Source organism: Quercus lobata, chromosome 12 (genome assembly GCF_001633185.2).
Source record: "Quercus lobata isolate SW786 chromosome 12, ValleyOak3.0 Primary Assembly, whole genome shotgun sequence".
Classification (NCBI taxonomy): Eukaryota; Viridiplantae; Streptophyta; class Magnoliopsida; order Fagales; family Fagaceae; genus Quercus; species Quercus lobata.
Window position 1 is genome coordinate 209,004 of NC_044915.1, and position 24,438 is coordinate 233,441.

Below are 24,438 nucleotides of genomic sequence, written 5' to 3' on the forward strand. Positions count from 1 at the left end.
GATTGTGAACTGTGAAGTAGATCTACTGGGGTTTGGGATGAGATGGGAGCAAATGATACGATGTGTCATAACTTCTGCAAATTTCACCGTTCCACAGTGAGAATGATGATGTAAAGTTGGGAAATGACATCTAGGTTGATCCACTCGTGAAGAAAATTGTGTTTTAGGGATGACAATCATCTTTTTCTTTTGGCACTCGTTTCTTGTTCACCTACAAAATTTTTTCTGTTTCTGTCCTCTTTCTATTCATGTTCTGGACTGGCTTTGAGTTTCAAATGAAATTCCCATTCTCATATAGAAGTGGCATCTTATGTAGCATTAGGGGTTGTAAAATCTCCCAAATTGCTAGTTTATAGCATCAAACGATAAAAAGTGGGCATTATCTAGGATGGTAGTTCTAAAAATTTTTATAATCAAGTTATAGTAAGAGCATTAGCATCCAGGATTGCAAAAAAAAAATATATATATATATATATATTTTAACATCTAAAAAGTTACTTTATTTATTATACTATCTCACTTTACAATACATTCAATATCCTAGATTTTAGTTATTACCCAAAAAAAAAAAAAAACTCAGATTTTATTTTTACATACAACACATTAAAATAATATAACTTACACAATAAAATAAAATAAAAATATATATTCACTTCTATCTTTTCTTCTTCATCTCTCTTACAACCACCCACCACCACAGCCATGGATTCAAATCCAAACAAAACCCAAACGACCATAAATTCTCTCTTCCACACCACCCACCACCATAGCCATGGATTCAAACCCAAACAAAACTCAAATCACCATAAATTCTCTCTTCCACACCACCCACCACCATAGTTACTACCACAACAAACACCAGAGCCAAAACCCAAAATCGAGTTTGACCACACCACCATTGTGCCTTTGTCACTAGACCACGCCACAACCTAGCAATAACCCACACCATAAAACCCATAACCCACCAGACTCACTCCCTCACAACCACCTGCCCAAGCCACCAAACCTACACTGTTGCAACCAATTGTCAACGCCATTAGACCCCGTCGCAACCACTTGCCCACGCTACTAGATCCACGTCACCATAACCACCTGAGCCACACAACCAACGTATGGTCTAAGAGATAAAACTGAGAGGGGCAATGGAGAGGGAGTGAAACACAGAGAAGGATGAGAGAGAGAGAGACTATTAAAATAAGTTTACAACCATGCTATAGTAAACTCTATAAATAAGAGTTTATTGTAGCTAAGTTGTAAAAATATTTTAGGAATAGCCTTCCAGATAATGCTCAATTTTTGTGGTTTGATGGTATAAGATAGGATTTTAGGAGTTTTACAATTCCGGATACTAATGCTTTAAGGTTCTACTTTTACAACCTTACTATAGCAAGTTGTATAATCTTAAATTAATTTCTTTTGTCTCTTGCTTTTATTCTTTCTCCTTAATTCACTCTCTCTCTATCTCCCCACTCTCCCTCTCAACCTTCACCTCTCTCTCTCTCTCTCTCTCTCTCTCAGAGACGAGCTCAGCTTGTGCTGTTTTGCATGGAGATTAGCATGGGACGTGTGGGTTGTGGTGTTGAGACTGGTGTGCAGTGGTGGCTATTGTGGTTGTGGTGACTGATGTGGGTTCATTGTGTCCCTTTTTTTGCTGGGATGTGAGTGGTGGTGGTGGCAGTGTGTTGTGTTTATTTGGTGGTTTTTTAACGGGTTTTGGTGATTGGCATAGCGGTGGTGTTTGGTGGGGTGCAACTGTGATGGGGGGTGGGGTTGGCGGTGGTTGCTAAGTTGGGAGTTTGGTTGCAGGGTGGTGGTTGCTTGTAGGAGGAAGAGAGAGAGAGAGAGAGAGAGAAATAGTAAAAAGAAAAAAAGAATAAAGAAATAGTAAATAAAAAATACCTCTTTCCTCAAAAAAAAAAAAAAAAAAGTGGGAAAAAAATAGAGTTTTAGATATTAAGTGTACTATAAAGTGTGATAGTATAATCAATAAAATAGCTTTTTAGATGATAAAATAACAATTTTTTTTACGATCTTGGATGCTAATGCTTTAGATGCATATAGTAGCATCACTCTTACCCACAGGTCCCACACACGGAGAAAAACGTTACATGTATTTGATAGGTACAGTGTAAAAGTGTTGCCCTTACCGCGTTACCCGCCCCTCTCAACAACCAAAACAAATTTGGAATCTCAGTCGCCAAAGTCTGTTATACACTTATACTGCTTGAACAAAATCCACCATCTGATTGCCAAAAAAAGTAACGTATATTTATGGGAGCATATCCTCTGCAATCCCTACAATTTTTACTTACTTGGTTGTCATCAAAACTAAACACATCAATTAAAAATCCACACGTCCTAACTGTTCACACCCAGGCTAGGTGTTTCTTCTTGCTGTTAATTACAAAAATTTCACATTCATAGCTCTTTCTCAACACCCAATTCAAGCCAATCAATTTGTATTTGTACCTGCCAATTTTTAAGTTCATATATAAGCAGATTTCTTTTGACCAGAATATGCTAGTCTGATATAATTTGAAAAAACAAATACAGAGATCGATTGATCTCACACAACTAACTTGATTGTGATTGCAACTTCAATAGTCGTTGCAAACAAGAAGTTGAATTAGCAACACTTATTAATACATTCTCAGGTCACTGGGACACATAACAATTATTCAAGAAGGAAAACAACAAAGCACAGCAAGCAGAAATTACTATTTCCAATAAGGAGGAAGTTCAAAGCTTCTTGTGGGTGCTGAGGTTGAACCACCCTCTCCCTCTATTGATGTGTATAATGAGAAGACATCCCAACCGCCATCGTTCCAATAGGTAGAGTTAATTTCGGGAACATGTTTAACCTTCCAATAATCCCCACCATCGCCATCGCCATCGCCATCGCCATCGATGTCTGGACGTAATGTCATGATTAACTCATTAGGCATGTCGTAAAACTCCAGCGATTTCAGCTTGCTTAGGTGTTCGATACCTGATGGCAGGCTGTGCAACAATTTGCAGCGCTGGAGGATTAACTTTTCAAGGGAAGACATTGCTCCCTTCTCAACTATTACCATCTTCAGTCCATCCATTTTATCAAGGCTTAAAACCTTAAGCCTCTGAAATCCACCAGCATTAAAATGCAACGTCTCTCCCTCGTAAACCTGTAGAAATTCAAGATGTACCAGATTGGGCAAATCTTGAAGAAATTCAAGTGGATCATCCCTTAACTGACTCCACTTTAAGGATATCTTGGCCAGACAATGAAGAGAAGACATCCAGTGCGGTAACTTCTCCAAACGTCCTGACAAGAATAGCCGCTGAAGAAATGGTGGAGGGCAAGATAGGCTTTCAAGATCGAGGACCTCGTCCTCTTCTATCGAAGTTATGGACAAAGCCCGGAGCCTTTTTAGCATTTCAATGGAAGTGCACAGAGCAATCCCATGTTCTCTTCTCAACCTTACAATGCCTAGCCTCCGCAGTTGATCCAGCTTTCCAAGTTCTCTCAATATATCATTGGCATAGGCATTGCTGCCATGATCAGCCTCTATATGGCAGAGCTTTTGCAAGGAATGGAGACATCCTATTTGTGCCATGGCCTTGAAGCCATTTCTGGAATTTATTTGTGCATAAGATTGTATTTCATACCGATACACCAGTAGGTGGCGTAGTTTCTGAAGCTTCAAGATCTCATCAGGCAATGCAGTGATGCATGTGTGTTTAAGATCCAATGTCTCTAGGTACCGAAGATTCCCAATTGCGGGTGGAATTATTTTTATCATTGTGCTCCTCAAGCTTAGATATTTCAAAAGGAACAACTTGATGATCTCTTTTGGAAATACCTCTAGAGGTGCACCTTGCAAATCTAAGACATTAAGAAGCTTAAACTCAAGGGGAAATGAAAGGGATTTTAAAGACTCAGACAGTGAATCTACCCTCCAAAACATATGCAAAGAACGAAGATGAGAGATGCTCTGGCTTTGTAGTACATCTGGCATGGTTTTATGTATTGACAGACGACGAACTTTTTCAGGCCACTCTGTGTTTTGTCCCCGAGCTATTGTTACAAAGTTTTGTTCTCTTACCTTATTAATGATTATTTCACGTAGCAGGTCATGGACGCGGCATGTTTTGATCCTCCCTTCACTAGTTGTTCCAGCCACTTGGATCAGGCTTCTGTTCAAGAGCTCGTAGAGGTAGCCTTCTGCAACTTCTTCCAAAGTCATGCCTTTTTTTGTTCTCACAAATCCTTCTGCTATCCATAATCGTATTAGCCTCATTTGGTCAATGACTTGATTTTTAGGAAAGATGCTAAAGTACAGAAAACAAGACTTGAGATGGTAAGGTAAATCATTGTAACTGAGTGATAATATCTTGTCCATACTACTGAGTCTAGCATTTTCCTTGAGTTCATCACCAAGACTACGTTTAATCATATCCCATTCATCTACCCTGTCCTTGGTCGCCAAAACACCACTGATTGCCACAATTGCAAGTGGCAATCCTTCACATCTTTTGAGGATACTTTCTGTGAGATTATTCAAATAAGGGGGGCAAGAGTTTTCGCCGAAAGTCTTCCTGCAAAATAAAGTCCGCGACTCTTCAAGAGGTAAAGGGTTCAAAGAATAGATGTTACCATGGAATTCCTTGACAGAGGCAGAGGCTATGTCAGAATGGCGTGTTGTGAGCATTACTCGGCTGCTGTTGCTGCTTGGCAATGCATATTTGACTGCATCCCACTCATCTATATGCCACAAGTCATCTAATACAATCAGGTACCTTTTATGCTGCAAAAAGCTGTTGATTTTTGTCCTTAGCTGATCGTTGGTCATGCTGTCCAGTTCTTGAGGAACTGGTTTCCTCTTCACCCGGTAGAGTTGCTGAAGCATGTGTTTTAGTAGCTCTTCCATCTTAAAAGATTGAGAAACAGTTATCCAAGCACGGTATTTGAATTGTAGCTTCACCTGTGCATCATCATAGACTTTCTTTACCAAGGTGGTCTTGCCCAGCCCCCCCATTCCAACCACGGAAACCACTTCTCGTCCAGTATCATCCTGGATTAGCCAGCTGACCAGCTGTTTTTTGGGATTTTCGATGCCCACTAGATCAGCTTCTTCTATCAGAAGGGCATTCCGTCGATGGTCATCCCATGGCTTGTATGGATGGGCATCAATAGTTTCGCTCCGGAATCTCTCGTGTCCATCTGAGATACTTTCGATTCTGGAATTGATGCATTTTATGTCTGCAGCCATCTGATGGCGAGCTATATATTTCTTTAATATTGTGGAAAGTTTTCTTGTAAGAAAAGGATGGGATTCATCGTCAGGATGATGCGTGAGAAGCCTGAATTCATCAAGAGCATCTTCAATATCATAAGCCACATCTCTTAGTTGCTTAATCCGCACGTCTTCCACTTCATCTGCAGCTATTAGTAAGGCGTTGATGTGCTCCAGTTTGTCTTTGATCAACACAGCTTCTTCCTTCACTCCCCTCAACAGGTGCACCTCTTCTTGAATTAAGGTGGTCAACTTGTCCATTACAAAATTTACCACAATTTCAGCCATTGTGTGTGCTACTCCAAAGAAACAAGGATTACTTTTCTCTTTTCTTTTTCTTTGGTTGAAAACAAGGCTGAATGGAAATGATCTTTCTGTGAGTTTTGAGTACCTGTTCTTACTCCAAAAATCAAGACTGGCTTTTTCTTTCTCAAACAAGGCTAATTGGATATGAAATTTCTATCTGTTTTTTTTTTTTTTTTTCCTTTGGTGGAAAATAAGGCTAATTGGAGATGAGGATTCTTTATGAATGTTGAGCTGCAGTTCTTATATAATATAATTATTCAATCATAAAGTTGCGTCTTTGGTTCTACTTCTATACTATGTGCCAAGAGGCCAACTGGATCAGATTGTAACAGGAGAAACGGTCAGGTTGCCCAAATAGATTTTTTCTCCTATATTTTTTTCCCTATAGATAAACTGGTCAATGTTTATTTAACTTGAGCTCCAGGCTACTTTAAAAAACTCATAAAGAATATTATGTTATCTTGGTGTGCATAGGTTTTAATGAAATTACCTGACAACTTACTAATTTTATTTTATGTTTCCTTGGTGAATTGCCATGCACCTTCTTTCCAACTACTTTCAAACAAGTCAACTTTGGCAAATCTCTACTAGTATTGATTTTGATTTATAAAGTCTTGAGGCCATCGTAGTAGCCAAAATAAAGGCAGAAAGTACAAGGGCTAAGCGCACAAATTTATCATTTGGCAATAAATTTTATCATTATGGGAGGAAAGTCTCCAATGATCAATATCCAATCATATCATTATCAACCTGCTTGCCAAGAACTGTAGCCGTATGATAAATCATGACTTTATGAACTCTTCTCAATCACTAACAAATTCATTACATGCATTTTGAAACTTCACAGTGCCTTCATATTCAAGAATGATTTGGACTTCTCATGTTGCACACGCAAAGACAAACTGTAATGGAATATCCCATGGCACCAACTAGAAAAACTTCAACATGTTGTTGTATATATCACTCTGACTTTGTGTACGTGGAATTAGTAAACAAGACCTTAATTAGTCGTGTACTTGCGTATCCTCTCACATCTAATGGTTCAAAATTTCTAATGCTGGTGATGGATAAATTAATTAAGGAAAAAACATATCATGTGAAGGTGTTAGGAAAATACTTTAAAATAATAATAATAATAATAATAAGAAAGGAAAAAAAAAAAAAAGGCATTTCTATATTTAACGTTCAATAGGGTGGGTTTAAATTTGCTCAAAGGAAAAGTTTATTGTGCCGAATAAGAAATTTGAGTTTAAACCTCTTATTCAATTAATAGGATAAGAGAAAAGAAAAAGTATTCAATGATCTAACAGAATACTTTTTCAATCATAACTTAGAACAATCTTTTATATACTCAAGACTAAAAAATGTGAATTTCAGTTAGCTCAATTAGTAATGTTTCTTGTATTGAATAAGAGATTTGGGTTCAAACCTGCCTACACCAAAAGTCAATTGGTGTCATGGCTTGATAATAAAAAATCATCACGAAATGAATATCATGTGAGAGAGAGAGAGAGACATAGCGAAGCAGGGGGTGAGAGAGAGGGGGCGACTAAACCCCCCTAACTATGCCAAAAAGTTCAATGGGTATCTCTAGGTTAGAGATTTTTGCCCCTTCCAAGATTAGAAACAAAAAAAGTACCTTCTATAGTCTTATTCTAACTTTACACCATACAAATAAAAACAAAAAAGAAATAAAACAAAAAGGGTCATGCTAGTGGGTGCCCTTAGAGTAATGATTAATAATTAATTTTAGGAAAGTTTAGACACCACTTTTATGGAAAATGGAAAAAGCTGTCAAAATATAAATTGTTTTTTTTTTTTCCCATAAAAACTTTCTTTAAATGAGTTATTAGTCATAGCGTTAAGGGCATCCGTTAGCATTTCTCAAACAAAAAACAATAGCCTCTTTCATCCAATAAATGCCATAAAATTTTCATTCTTTTTAAGCTTTTAGCTAAACTGACAAACTCCAAAGTGTGTTTGGCTTCAACTTCAATTTTTAGTTTTTATGTACAGCTTTTTATAACCTCATTTTTTTTCTCATATTTTCTCACGTTTTTCAATTTTTCTTACTTTTTTTTAAGTACAAGTACACTTTAACACACTTTTAGCAAAACAATTTCAACAAAACTTATATAAGCTGTTTCCAAACGAACACTAAGTCCATTAACGCCGCTTCTTCTTTTCTTCTCTCTTATTTTTTCCCCCCTTATCCAAATTTATTTAGCTGTTCTAAAGTATTCACACCACTCTTTGGTTTTCCCCCACTTCTTCAAACCTTTTTTCTTTTAGTCACTAAAACTTAGTCCATGTGACTCAAAAACAAAAACAAAATCTAAACAAAATAATACTAATAATAATAAAAAAGGAGTACATACTTGTGCAACCAAAACCATAACGTCTCTCCCATAAAAAAAAAAAAAAAAAGTTTCAAAATTTGAATTCTTTCTATAAACCCAAAATTTTAATATTTATTAAAATAGAGAAAGAATGGTTGAAAAGCAATTAGGACTGTAATTTTCGTATATTCTTTTACTCTTAACACCTTTAGATTGAATTCTTTTCTGAAGTTATTTTAAGCAATCAAATTAGATTTATAAACTTTATGTCTTTAGATTAATCTCTTACTTTGATTGTTAGTAATTATAAATTAGTTGTTTTTGTTTCTTTGTTTTAATATAAGAAATATGTATTCGTAGTTTTTTTAAGAAGTATATATTTGTAGTTAAGTGAGATTATAAAGAATTCCAAACGTAATAATAAGTCTGGATTGAATTCTAAACACGCAACAGTTTCAAAATATAAAAAAACACCGAGCTCTATTGAGTAAACAAAACTAGGTATGAAAAATTAGTTATAATTTGTTTACATTAGATTTTGCATGACAATTACAGTTGTTTGTAAATAAAATATCAATTAATATTATTTAGTTATATATATATATATATATATATATATCGTAGATTATAGATGTACATTTTGCTTCCAATAATTGAGAATTTTCAAGAATATGCTAAAATCGTTAATACATTGTTAACAACTTATAATCATTGACCAGACTGATACATTAATTAGATTAATTGATCAGTTGAGTTTTGGCCATAATAATAATGCAAACAGTCTATTGTAACAGCTAAAAGATGCCTAAAATTCCAGTATGGTGTGTATGATGAAGAATTTGGTACTCCTTTATAATATCTAGTAAGTTAGTGCGATGCACATATAATGTTGTAATATTTTATATAAAATAATTTTAGAGAATGTTATACATATATATTATAGCATATTTGTTATAAAACTTTGTTAGTGATGAGTTCATTATAAGAAGCAACAATTATAAATCACGCACATATCCCTTATAATTATTCAATTTAAGTAATGAAAATTTCAAAAAAAAAAAAAAAATTGGAGGAATATAGTAGAATAAAATTTGATAAAGAATTTATCTTTCTCTTTCTCCTTAATTTTAAAACGAAATACATATCTCAAAAATTCACAGTCAATTACAGCTTTTACAAAACCCACAAGTTTACAACATCCGACCTTAAAATAAAATCATAATTGTTATTGTCACTCAATATAAAATGCAATCCCCCTCCTTGGTTGTAGCTAACTCATATGGGTTAGGATTAGATAGGACAACAATGTTGGAACTAAGTAGGTGTTGTTGAAAAATTGAAGGTAAATGACATCATTTTTTGTTTGTGTATAGTTGACATGAAATGTCATGAAGGTATAAGTAGGTATATATTAAGGAGTATAAGTGCAAGAGGTGAAAATGGTGAATTGAAGTGTGAGAGAGGAAAAGTCTTGGAATATTGAACCAAAGGAAACAAAGAATATTTATTTTTTAATTAGAATAGTCTTAAAACATTGAACCAAATGAAAAAAAAAAAAAAATCAACATTTAATTTGTTCTTATCTCTAATGTGCACTTGAGAATATTTCAATTCTCTTTGAAAAGAATGCACCACTTGACAAAACCTTATACTTTCCGACATAACATTAGATCTCTGTTTTTATATATATACTAGCCATGGTCCTGCGCAATGCGCAGATAATACTTTAAGCTGTTATGTGAAAAACTTATATAGAATATCCAAAATATTTTGAAGTAATGTTGCAATAACATGAAGAGATTTTTGTTAAATTAATGATATAATACAAAATTAAGGGGATGGAGAATTTAAACTATAGAGAAAAGTCACATAAATTAGAAATTAGTTATTATGTGGTGTAATATCTTCTCAAAAAAAAAAAAACAAAAAACAAACAAACAAACAAACGTGGTGCAATAAGTTGATTGTTTGTTTAATCATTTTTTTTTTTTGGCTGAAATTTTTAATCTTAATTTTTGTTTCTACATTGGCTTGGAGTTAGTATAAAAAATTTGTAATTTCAAGTAATTGTTTAGTTTATTTTTTATTTTTTTTTGAGAAAAATGTAAATGTTTAGTTGGCTCATCTAAAATTTATAATGTCACATTTATGTTATTGAAGTATGATAGTGGTAAGTTAAACACTCAGTGAAAATAGTAATACCCTATTAATAGAATTTTATTATAATCCAAATATGTAAAGAAGTTGAGGTGTAAAGTTAAATGAAAAATTACTCTTACAGACTGCCACATGACAGAATCGCATGGTCTCTCATGTGATGTTTTTTCTTTCTTATATATATATATATATATATATTTTTTTTTTTTTAAACCATATAAAATTCTTATATATATAATTAGTGCATACTTATAGATAATTGATGTGTATTCACTTCATTGACATATTCAATGAATTAAAAGTTTAAATAAATGTAAACATTGATGAGATGGAAGCCTAAATGAGAGAAACTCAACGAATGTGCCACCTTGCAGAACCTCATGCTCTTCCACATGAGATCTCTGCTTTTATATATATATATATATATATATATATTTATATTGATATTGATTGATTGATCGATCGATTATATTGTCAACAGAAAATTGGTCTACTCATACAATTTTTCTCATTAGGAAGTGGATTAAGTTATTTAATAAACTTTCGTTGGCACTTATAGTATTTCACTATTTCCACTACTTGTAAGTCACCAAACAAAGAGTACTAATAATCTATCCCATTAGTAGGTGTGGATTAAATAAAGGAAGAGAGGGGGAAAAAATGATGTGTAATAGATGGGGTTGATTTTTTTTTTTTTGGCAAAAGCCTATCATTATTGACTCTTGGTCCAGACTTAAATCTAGCTAAAATAGTAACCTAACTGGCTTAGTCTTGTTTAGTTATTCAGTCCAAAGAGGTAAAAGTAAATATTTTTTAATCTCCATGCAGTAATTGGTAAAGGAAATGAAAAATAATCTAATACAATTTAACAAGGCTGAAATTATTCAGCATGTTAATTACTCCACCATGGAGTTCGGAAAATAATATAGAAGCCTCAAGGTAAATAAAAAAAAGGCATATTCAAGGTAAACCTTACCTTGCCGCAGTTGTTATGGAAGGCTCAGTTGGGAGGGTACATATATAGGGTAGGTGGCTAACTCCAATATCAGCTCTATATATATTTTTTCGCCTGTGCATACAGAAGAATTAGTTTGGAATATTAACCCATCATTCAGATTCAGTCATCGGAGTCTTGAGTCTGAGTCGTCAAATGTAATCTTTTTAGCCTTTGGAGCATCTAGAGAAATTTCCTTGAAGTGAGCTGTGAGCCACATAAAGCTTGGACTCTTGTGAGATTTAGGTTTAGATCTGTACAACATGCCAAAAAGGCCGACTGGGTCAGATTGTAACAGGAGAAACGGTCAAGTTGCCAAAAATATATATTTTCTCCTATATTTTTTTCACCTATATGTTAACTGGTCAATGAAATCTTTACTTTTTTTTTGCTGAAATGAAATCTTTACTTGTGCTCCAGCGATTTGAAAAACTAATAAAGAACATTCTTTTGTCTTCGTGTACATAGATTTAATCATTACCTTGCAACTTGCTTGGTAAATTGTCATGCACCTTCTTTCCAACCATTTGCAAACTGGTCATAATTTTTTATTTATGAAGTTTTGAGACCAACTACTAGTAGCCAAACCAATGGCAGAAAGTACAGGGCTAAGCTCACAAATTGTCTCCCCACACTTATAATTTGGCAATAAATTCTATCATTTTTATTTTAGGAAAGTCTCTAATCATATCATTATCAAGTATCAACCTCAATTATCATTTAAAAAATAAATATCAATAAAAAGTATCAACCTCAACGTCAACCTCAAATGGACATCCCTATCTATTTGAATTCAACCTGCTTGCCAAGAACTGTCGCCGTATGATAAAATCATGACTTTATCAAGTCTTCTCAATCACTAAGAATTTTATTACACGTTAAATTATTGACCCACGTAATTTAAGTCCCCCATTTTTTTCCCTAAATATATTTTGAAACTTCATAGTTCCTTCATTATATATTTTGAAACATAGTTCCTTCATTTTCAAGAATGATTTGGAGTTCTCATGTTCACACCGCAAAGACAAACTGTAGTGGAATATATCACAATACCATTAGTCGTGTGCCTGCGCATCCTCAACAGATGGTTCAAAATTTCAAATGTTTGGTTAAGGAAAAATTATGCAAGGAAAAACATATCCTTTGAAGGTGCTAGGAAAATACTTTGACAAAAAACGATCTTTCTCTTTTCTAGTAGAGTTTAATTCAAGACGGATTGGATGAAAAACTCTTGTTTTACACTCTTCAATTCTCGTATATCACGCTGATAAGAATGCAAAATGTCATATTTTTCTCCCTTAATATTTAGTCTTTTATATTTATTTGGTGCCTAAATGTACTCATTATTCTTATATTTTGATTTAGGATGCAAATGGAGGCATTAAGTGCAAAACATAGCTAATTGGGCAATTCTGGCCAGCTTTGACATTGCTTCGTAATCTGGGCATAACTCTCTCATCCATGCTCCGATTGAGATGATTAAAGACGCTATAGAATGCAAAGAGAAATCTCTACAACTTTCATGTTTTGAGTTTTGAGAGATACGGGCTGCATCAAGGTCAAAATTGGGCTTGAAGTTGCCACACCTGTACTGCTGACATTCTGGAATGTTCCTTTGCCTGAAATTCTAATACGCGTATCTGATGTGGTTTATTTTTGGAATCCTCCAGATCTGGTGCACGAAATTTCTAGTTGAAAAACGCCACTTTCCTAGTTGTATTAGGACTTTGTTTTATTTTTAATATTTTTCCTTAATTAGTTAGATTTGGATATTATTATTGAGAATATTTTTAGGAGATTTTGTAGGCTTGGGAAAGGGGGAATTAACGCGTAAAAGGAGGAGGAGAAATCATAATTACACACACACACATGCGCCTCTCTCTCCCCCTTCTCTGATTTTTTTCCTTTTAGTTTTCATCATGGCCTTGCATGGCTAAACTTTTATACCTGGTCGAAGGAAACTGAAGCATCGAAATCAATAAAACTATGAGATCTAATTTGTTTTTATTGTTCGATTTATGCTTTGAATATCGGATGTTCTTCTATGCCTATTTTCATAATTGTCTCGTTTAATTACTAGGAGGCCTACTAGTTTATTATTCGTTGCAATCTACTGCTAGATTAAATATCAAATCCATAATTGTTTGATCTTTCTAATTTGTGAAGCAACCAAGATTTAATGATTTGTTGCGTCAGAAATTATTAGATCTTAGGAAGAATGCTCGACTAAATTAAATGCAACCGCTTGTGTTTGTGTTGTTTAGTTTCATCGATCTCTCTAATTCCTAAGACTGCTACTAGATTAAACATTTAGTGCTTGTCTTGGGTTGTTTAGTAATTAGGGTTCATTAGATCGCTTGTTTTCTAATTAACTACGACTAAGGAGAGATAGGAAAATTGTTCTGACAATGAATATTCAAAGTGTGAATTGATATATACTTGCATCGATGATCAGTTGTAAAATTCTGATTGTGGATTTTGACTTGGACCAAGGTTTGTTCTCTTGATTGATTTCGATATTTTAATTTGAATTGTTCCTTAATTGTTTTTCTTAAAATTGTTTTCATTATACTCAAACCCCGCCCCCCCTCCTTGTTCACATAGCATAAAACTAGGCTAGATACTCTGCGTGGGAACGATCCTTACTCGCACTACTACATATATTTTTAGGAATATAAGTTTTATTTCTGGTTGCCTACGACAACACACCACACGCAGTTTATTGTAGCTTAAAAAATACTACTTGCTACATGATTAGGCCTCTTTAATACTCTATTATCTTTTTGTTGCCACCCAATTTTTAAAACAACATATGAATTCATGGACAAAGCCCAATACCCAATGAATTTGGGCCTTAAGAGTAGGGAAAACTAAAAGTGTGGCAGAATAGAGGGAAAACTCTCAAGGAAGTATTCATAGATTTTAGATTTTAGATTTTAGATTTTGTATTCATATGTAATGTAGTTGCCAACGTAACTGCGAAACTTTCGCTCAATGCCAAAAAATATTTATGTTTCAATAAAGACAACTTTCCAGGAGCTCTAATCTCTGCTTGTTAGGAAGTTTGTGTATCTTGTGTACTCTTTGTTTTTTTATTAATGAACATTGCAGATTATCAAAAAAAAAAAAATGTGCCAAGAGGCCAACTGGATCAGATTGTAACAGGAGAAACATTCAAGTGGCCCAAATAGATTTTTTCTCCTATATTTTTTTCCCCTATAGATAAACTGGTCAATGTTTATTTAACTTGAGCTCCAGGCTACTTGAAAAAACTCATAAAGAATATTATGTTATCTTGGTGTACATAGGTTTTAATGAAATTACCTGACAACTTACTTATTTTATTTTATGTTTCCTTGGTGAATTGCCATGCACACCTTCTTTCCAACTACTTGCAAACAAGTCAACTTTGGCAAATCTCTTCTAGTATTGATTTTGATTTATAAGTCTTGAGACCATCATAGTAGCCAAATGAAAGGCAGAAAGTACAAGGGCTAAGTGCACAAATTTATCATTTGGCAATAAATTTTATCATTATGTGAGGAAAGTCTCCAATGATCATCCAATCATATCATTATCAATGTGCTTGCCAAGAATTGTAGCCGTATGATAAATCATGACTTTATCAACTCTTCTCAATCACTAACAAATTCATTACGCATGTATTTTGAAACTTCATAGTGCCTTCATATTCAAGAATGATTTGGAGTTCTCATGTTGCACACTCAAAGACAAACTGTAGTGGAATATCCCATGGCACCAACTAGAAAAACTTCAACATGTTATTGTATATATCACTGTGACTTTGTGTACATGGAATTAGTAAACAAGACCATTAGTCGTGTACTTGCGTATCCTCTCACATCTAATGATTTGGAGTTCTCATGTTGCACACGCAAAGACAAACTGTAATGGAATATCCCATGGCACCAACTAGAAAAACTTCAACATGTTATTGTATATATCACTCTAACTTTGTGTACATGGAATTAGTAAACAAGACCGTTAGTCGTGTACTTGCGTATCCTCTCACATCTAATGGTTCAAAACTTCTAATGCGGGTGAAAGAAAAATTAATCAAGGAAAAAACATATCATGTGAAGGTGTTAGGAAAATACTTTAAAATAATAATAATAATAATAATAACTAGTCGCTAACCCGTACGATGCACGAGATAGTTCAATAAAAAATAAAAATATTTATTTTGCTATTATAACTTGGCTTTAAATTAAAAAAAAAAAAAAAAATGCTATAGTGATGTCTTCATAGAATGCTCAACTGCAATTAGATTTACCATTCACCACCAATATAATCTATGTTATCTTGCACATTTGTTTGCATAACAAATGGGTCATTTTCAATTTTATAATAAAACAATCTATGGTAGAGGAAAGAGATAAAACTGTTCCATTGAAGGATGCATGATGAATGTCAACTTTCCCAACTTTTTTAGTGTAGAATGATGTTCTCTTTCCTCTTCTTTTGCATTGCACTACATTTGGGTAGTGTTTAGCCCAAAGGATTGTGCAAAACTTCTCCAAATCACAAATGTTTTGATTGTAAACCTATGCACATATCATAAAGAGTAAATCCTACTTTGGATAAATATATATTATACAATTATTCAAATGGTTAAGTTAAAAAGGAAATAAAGAAGAAAAGTTGCACCAGCCACAAACTCAATTAGATTTCTTTTGAATAAAAGTGTTTTAAAGTGTTAAAAAAATAAAATGAGAAAGGGGAAGGAATACTTACACTTGAAAATAGAAAATTTGAAAATCTACTAATTTAGTGCTTGATAATAGATTTACAAATTGCATTCCCATATCCTCCATCTTCTGCAAGTTAATTGGATATAATTAAAAAAAATTTCCTAACAAGACGCACTTTCCTTTCCATTACGCTTTGCATATTTTCATCCTAATAAAGTTTAAGAGGATCAATACTTGAACGAATGCCATCACATTGAATGTTGGACTGTTTGGATTCTGATAAATGACATGTTGGTGATCTAGGAGAGAAGAAGGGTGATTGATTCGCTGAAAAGAATACCAAAGATGATGATGACAGATTCCTTGAAGTCGTGACTGGTAAAGACCCAAACCTGGAGCTATATTCTCCGAGTTCCATATTTAAAAACTTTTCTGCCATCCAAAGATATCAAATCCTGTGCATGCGCTCTAATTATGAGGAGCCTCTTTGAAATAAATAAATAAAGTATGGCTTTAGTAAATCAGGGATCTTCCCAATATGGTAGAAAGAACTAAAAAATGCAAGTAAAGTGGAATACTCTTTCCATGACTATTATTTTAAATGGCTTCGAAACTGACATTGACATACTACCAAGTAATTGCATAACAACAATGGAAGAAAACAAAGTTTTGATATCTCTCAACATGAAAAAAGTGAAAACACTTAATGAAAGTGGACATTATTAGAAATTGTCTGTTACTCTACTTTCAAATAGTAGCATAACAGTTATAAATCATTACAAAACTTCAATTTAACAGCAAAAATTCCAAAACATGTATGTATCAGTGCTTCCAAATCTACTATCTAAGCCCATATCCTACCGATCAAATTGCTTGGACATTCTAGTGCAGATAAATATTATGCAATGGATTTTAAAATCTCCAATGTACTACCAAGGGCCATATCTTCAGTGTTATGACATGCAATCATGTCTCAATAACCCCTTCAACGTTGTTAATCCTTTATTCTTTATTTTTATCAATAAAGTGACCCTCTTAGTCCTTTTCCTGGTCTAAGCACCCTCAAATTTCACAGTAGTACTCGTTAATAGTGAAGTAATCAGTTCTTACAAAAAAGCAAATCAAATAACAATGAGAAATAACCCACTATTTACCTATTAGATTCAATAATCAATATATCAGCTTGGATCACAGTGAAGTCTCACAAAATATGCTTCAAAAATAGATATGGAAGAAGAAAACACACAGCTCTACCTTTTCACTTTGCTATTGCTGGAATTTGTAGCCAGCCTCTAAACTCTATAGGTTTAGTCCTCCGCTGTGCATGGCAGAAAGCAGAAAATAAAAGTTAGTAGTAGGCACGGATCTTAGCTTCCATGGTTATACCTAAATTTAAAATACAAACCTTACCATAACTAACAAAAATAACTATACTTGGGTTAGATTTTTTTTTTTTTTTTTAAACTAAGGTCTTTGGGTTAGAATTGATTTTGTTTTAGTTGAAAATTCTTAATGACAATTGACAGGATGGAAGCTGAACATTGAGTTGGGTGTCAAAGGTAAATTATTGAAGGCCTTGGGACCCAAGTGAAGAATACAAATGCTTGATTCCTGTTTATTCTTAGTGCATTTGTGGCCCAAAATTCTGAGGGATGATTGGTATGGTTTGTATTAGTCTTAGTCTGGGTTTCAGCTAGATTTAGTAAGTGTTTATAATTAGTGAGCACCAAATTTTCAATCACGAAATCAAAAGCTACTTTTGATATGACAGAAAAGTTTCCTTATACGTGCAACTGAAACAACAATTTTATATAAGTAAGAGCTCACCTCAGGGTGGCAATCTTGGTGGACAATTGTCTAGTTGTTCGTATTTACATACACCTCACAGGATACTCTTACCTGATGAAAATGTTGGAATGCAGTTTAAACACATGGAGAAAGAAGGCGCATCATGTAACAAAATAAAGCTTGTAAGAGAATTCTATGGAATTGTCGGAACAAAACTAAAATTTCCTTAACATACCGTTTCTTAATGCAGTGAGTGTACTGACTGGTTTATGTGAAGTAAAGCAAATAATGATGGTACATAAAAAGGTAAAAGGGTAAATTTGCTGTGTTCAAGGGCATTGAGTTTACAATCGTAAATATATTGTTCTTTTTCATCAATAAAACACTTATTATCGATCAAAAAAAAAATCAATTGTAATTGTGACATTATTTGAGATTTGCCTTAAAGATTTTGAAACTGCAGCATGGGCATATATAATTGAAACATATGACCTTGTGAAAAATCATAAAATATGAAAGAGAAAGCAATGCGGCCAATAATTGAAATTAGCAAACTCCACTACCGGTTCCAATCTCATCAATCTATGCTAATCATTCAAAGGAAACACTCCCAATTTTAACCCTAAATCATACTTAACAGCCAAAAACAATAGAACAAAATTTCAAACTCCACTACCGGTTCCAACCTCATCAATCTATGCTAATCATTCAAAAGAAACACTCCCAATTGTAACCCTAAATCATACTTAACAGCCAATAACAATAGAACAAAATTAAAAACTTACTGGTAATGTTTTCAGAGAAGTTTTGGTTTGATTATAAAGTCCCAATCAAAAGAAACACTCCCAATTTTAACCCTAAATCATACTTAACAGCCAAAAACAATAGAACAAAATTTCAAACTCCACTATCGATTCCAAACTCATCAATCTATGCTAATCATTCAAAAGAAACACTCCCAATTGTAACCCTAAATCATACTTAACAGCCAATAACAATTGAACAAAATTAAAAACTTACCGATAATGTTTTCGGAGAAGTTCTGGTTTGATTATAAAGTCCCTCAGTTTTTTCTCTCCCTCTCTGAAAAACCACAAATTTACTCCAAATTAAGAGAACGGGTAAAGGGGGAAACCTAAAATAAAAATAAAAACATTACTAACCATTCTTTAAAACGCCAAGAGACGAAGCCCTTCCCCAGGTTCAATGAAATCCGTAGTTGACTTTGATTACTTGTATGGAAGAGATTGTGTGCGTGAGGTTAAGGATTTGGGGGAAGGTTAGAGACTTAAAGAGTTGGGGGAAGGTTAGAGATTTAAAGAGAGAGGGAGTTCTTCGCATGGAGGGGAGTCGGGAGAGATAAATATAGAATTTAGTCGGGTTATTCTCTTAAAAAAAATTAAACTTAAATAAATAAAATAAAAATAATTTTTTTAAAAAAATAGTGATGATGTGGAAAATTGTAGGAGCCTCTAAGGCTTCGGTTTTATATATATACTAGTCGCTAACCCGTGCGATGCACGGAAAATGTATTGAGTACAATATATAATTTAATCTTCATTTATTTTACTACAACACCAAAATTGAATTTGTAAAATAAAATCATATAGCTAAAACATTTGTTAACAGCTATACGTTTCAGACATTTATTAAACTATATTATTATTATTATTATTATTATCAACTTAACAGTATTTTAATATATGATACCAACATGCTTCAAGAAAATGTCCAACACTGAAAACAATTTCGAAAACAAACTCAACTAAACAGTTTGATGAATAAATATATTACAATCTATAATATAAGCCAAGAAATAAACTTTGAAACCAATATGAACAAAATCCACGTCAAACAAAACTATTTCGATCATTAAGAATATAACTCACTAAAGTCATGAAAAACGCAGGATTCGTTACAAAAAAAAAGAAGAAAAAAAAGAAGCATATTTAGTCTTTATAGATTTTGCCTAAGTATCTAGATACGATGACACATACTCACACAAAAATCATTAAAGAAAGAATCAAAGAATATACACAACATGTACATACGCTATGAAAGTAAAAATAAGAAAAACAAAAGAGACGTAAACAGGGACAATTAAAGAAAAAATATAGGAAAAAAAAGTTAGGAATAGAAATATAAGATAAAGATGGGTTACCCTCAAAAAGAATAATTCATGGATATTCATTGAAATCTTCTAGATAATTTCTGATAATAGAAAAAATAAAACCCAAAAATTATGATGTTAAAACTTCCAAAAGGCCAAAATTTTTTTTAAAAAAAAAATCAGAAGATTCAAAGCTTCAAAAGCATTGAGATAAAACAATATAAATAAATAAATATATATATATATATATATATATAATTACGCAATAGAGAAATACAATAAAAAGAAGGGAATCCATGATTATAGCTTTTCTACTATTGAAATTGGCAATGGAGAAATATAATAAACAAAAAAAATATGTCTACACAACATAGAAATATTAGAGAAATATGAGTTACCTTTTAAATGTTAAAATTCAAAAAATTAAAACTTTTAAAAGGTTAAAAAAATTTGAAGATTTAATTAAAAGATTCAGGCCTAGCAATTAAATAAACAAAACAACAATTGACAAACTTATAAGAAAAAGCAACAAATCTATAATTTTTATTGAACAAATCAAATAACCCTAACCTTGATGCATTGACCGAAGAAGGAAAGAAGTCCAATACATAAGTGGAATATGTGAATTGTGAAGCATGAGCCGCCCTCAAAAAAAATCTTGAAGAAAAATAAGTTTTAAGGAGAAAATTGTATTACGGCAAAAATAAGTTTTTGGGGCTAGGTTTTATACGCAAGCAATTCTTAAATAGGAGAGAGTAGAGGTGGTGGGAGAGTGTCCTTATTTGGCTAGAAGTCTAATTTGCATTGAGAAAAAAAAAAAAAAACAGTGATGAGGTGGAAATTTTAATTTAATTTAAATATTGTGCTGACGTGGAAAATTGTGGGAGCTTCAAAAGTTTCGGTTTTATATATATATACATATAGACTAGTATTATGCCCGTGCGATGCACGGCTTAATAACAAATATTTTGATAATATAATTAAATTTAAAAACAAATAAAATGAAAAAAGAATTAATTCAAAATTTAAGATTAAAAAATAAATTGTACTTGTACACTTAAAAGAAATTTAATTTTTATTTCTTATTTTGATATTTAAATAATTTGTTTTAGTGTTAATTTTATTCAAATGATTATAAGTTATATTAACCCTAAGCCAACATATGTATCTATATGTAACATTCTAAATTAATAATAAATAAAAATATAATACTATAACTTAATGTAACATTCTAACTTACTAATAAATAAATATAACACCCTAACTTAAAGTAATGTTAATTGTATTGTGTTTTAGCCTTTAAGAACACACACACACACACACACACACACACACACACACATATATATATATATATATTTTTTATCATAAAAAAAAACACATATATCAATATTACACATGAAAAAATAATGAATTCAATAATTGAAACGGATGAAAACAAAATTAAGCCAAAACCTCAATTCATTAATGAAAAAATATCCAGATTTTTGAACTTAAAAAAAAAAAAAAAAAAAAAAAAAAAAGGAGTTAAGTAAAGATATACTTACATAGAAATTTGCACGAATGTATTCTCTCGTATCCAATTTCATGTTTGATAGAAAATTTTGCTTTTAATTAAAGAATATAGATTGCATGGAACACAGCACCAAACAAAAGCCATAACAAATTAAATCTATTATAAAATATTGATGTCAACAACAAATGATCAAGTAATAAGAAATTAAAAGAATACAAATATATTGCTTGCATATTGACTTCTAAAAAAAACACTAAAAGTTGTGATCAAATATAAAATTTCAGCCTATTTCTAAAACTTATTGATAAAAATCATATTATATATAATAAAAGGCAACAAATACACAAAATCTATTTAATTTGATGAAAGAAAAAAAAATTACCTGCAAGGTTGTAGGTAGGGCAGAGAGGAGAAATGAAGAATATAACAAATAATTGTAAAGTACGTAGTGAAACTCAAATAATGAAACACCAAAAAACTGTGTATATATAGTGAGAATTTTAGGTTGTGAAGAAGATGATATGAACAAAAAGAAGTAGTTTAGTGAAACTCAAATACTTTTTTTTTTTTTTTACTTTATTATTAGGAAAAAGATGATATAAGATGCAAATTTATCCACCCAAAAAAAAAAAAAAAAGTAGGAAAAAAAATGCAGTAAAAAAAAATGCATGTTCTATCTTTCTTTTTTATTTTTTTTATTTATATTTTTACCTTTTTTAAAGAAACGTAGGAAAAGGGGATTGATTATACTAACTGAAAAGTGAAAACCAAAATAGAAAATATGGGATGGAATGGATTAAAATATTAAGTGCTTACCAAGTTTGGCCTTCTCGATGAAATGCTTTGGATATAGAATCCAGCCCCATGGATGATGCCATGTGATTGTGTTGTGATTCTTCCGAAATGGGCAAAGCTTAGAACCACCAAAAAAGCATCAAGATGAAAGAATCTCCTTTTTTTTTTAAAAAAAAAAAAAAATTCTATCCTTAAGTAATTCTATTCTATCGATTTTAGGGTTTGTTGATAACATTTTAGATAGACACAACTGTTATAGTTGTAAATCAAATACTACTTTCTTTTATTACTTGATTTGTCATATTTATCCAAAAAATATGTATATATCTCTTCTTAAAATCTAAAAATTTATTAAAATTTTTGCAATTTGGTGAAGCCACATGGCGTAACCACGGTGTCTAAGCCCAACTTTTATTATATATAATATGATATATATAGATAATAAGAAAGGAAAAAAAAAGCATTTTTATATTTAATGCTCAAGAGAGTGGGTTTAAATTTGCTCAAATGAAAAGTTTCTTGTGTCGAATAAGAAATTTGAGTTCAAATCTCTTATACAGTCAATAGGATAAGAGAAAAGAAAAGGTATTCAATGATCTAACTGAAGACTTTTTCAATCATAACTTAGAACAATCTTTTCTATACTCAAGTATAAGTGCTTGTGGAGTGTGGGGGGCAAGGACTGAGGTTTAAGTCTCCAGGAGGGAGCTTCACACACATATACACTTAGATTAGGCTAGAGTAGAAATTCTATTTTGTATAAAAAAAAAAAAGACTCAAAAATGTGAATTTCAGATAACTCTACTAGTAATGTTTCTTATGTTGAATAAGAGATTTTGGTTAAAACCTGCCTATACCAAAAGTCAATTGGTGTCATGGCTTGATAATAAAAAATCATCACGAAGCGAATATCATGAGAGAGAGAGAGAGAGAGAGAGAGAGATAGTGAAGTAGGGGGAGAGAGAGAGGGGGTGACTGACCCCCCTGACTATGCCAAAAAGTTCAATGAGTATCTCTAGGTTAGAGATTTTTGCCCTCCCCCCCCCCCCCCCCCCGAGATTAGAAACAAAAAAGTACCTCCTATAGTCTTATTCTAACTTTACACGATACAAATAAAAACAAAAAAGAAGTAAAACAAAAAGGGTCATGTTAACGGGTACCCTTAAGGCAATGGTTAATAATCCATTTTAGGAAAGTTTTGACACCATTTTTATAGGAAATAAAAAAAGCTGTCAAAACATTAATTGTTTTTTCTTTTCTTTTCCCATAAAAACTTTTTTTTAATAGATTATTAAAAACATTACCCTTAAGGAATCCGTTAGCATTTCTCAAACGAAAAACAATAGCCTCTCGCATCCAATTAAATGCCATAAAACTTTCATTCTTTTTAAGCTTTTAGCTGAACTAACATACTCCAAAGTGTGTTTAGCTTCAGCTTCAATTTTTAACTTTTATGTTCAACTTTTTATAACCTCATTTTTTTCCCACTTTTTCTCACTTTTTTTCACTTTTTCTTAATTTCTTTTAAGTACAAGTACATTTTAACACACTTTTAGCAAAAAAATTTCAACAAAATTTAAATAAGTTGTTTCCAAACGGACACTAAGTCCATTCACGCCGTTTCTTCTTTTCTTCTCTCTTATTTTTTTTATTTTTTTCCCCTTATCCAAATTTATTTAGCTTTTCTAAAGTATTCACACCACTCTTTTTTTTACCCCCACTTATTCAAACCTTTTTTTTTACTCTCTAAAACTTAGTCCATGTGACGCAAAAACAAAAACAAAATCTAAACAAAATAATACTAATAAGAATAATAATAATAAAGAAAAAAGGAGTACATACTTGTGCAACCAAAACCATACTGCCTCTCCCATAAAAAAAAAAGTTTCAAATTTTGAATTCTTTCTATAAACCCAAAATCTTAATATTTATTAAAATAGAGAAAGAAAGGTTGAAAAGCAATTAGGACTGTAATTTTCGTATGTTCTTTTACTTTTAACCCCTTTAGATTGAATTCTTTTCTCAAGTTATTTTAAGCAGTCAAATTAGATTTATAAACTTTATGTCTTTAAATTAATCTCTTACTTTGATTGTTAGCAATTATAAATTAGTTGTTTTTGTTTCTTTGTTTTAATATATGAAATATGTATTTGTAGTATTTTTTAGAAGCATATATTTGTAGTTAATTGAGATTATAAAGAATCCTGAAACGTAATAATAAGTCTAGATTGAATTCTAAACATGCAGCGGTTTTAAAATATAAAAAAACACTGAGGTCTATTGAGTAAACAAAGTATGAAAAATTAATTTAGTTTGCTTGTATTAGATTTTGCATGACAATTGCAGATGTTTGTAATTATTTATTTTATTAATAATATCAATTAATATTATTTAGTTTTATATATATATATATATATCGCAGATTATAGATGTACATTTTGCTTCCAA

At 32.1% G+C, this 24,438-nt stretch overlaps 1 protein-coding gene across 1 annotated transcript; it reads right to left on the minus strand.

Moving 5' to 3' along the window:
- Positions 1 to 2,123: 2,123 nt before the first annotated feature.
- On the minus strand, positions 2,124 to 5,749 carry LOC115970096 (disease resistance protein RPM1-like). The gene is made up of 2 exons (XM_031089768.1): positions 2,719 to 5,749; positions 2,124 to 2,469 (listed from the first exon to the last, which is right to left on the minus strand). Coding segments are annotated over exons 1-2 (2,844 nt in total). The 5' UTR covers positions 5,562 to 5,749; the 3' UTR covers positions 2,124 to 2,468.
- Positions 5,750 to 24,438: the final 18,689 nt, after the last annotated feature.

Excerpts from the sequence above, each read along its gene's own strand:
- LOC115970096 (XM_031089768.1), bottom strand. The coding sequence starts at position 5,561 with ATGGCTGAAATTGTGGTAAATTTTGTAATGGACAAGTTGACCACCTTA.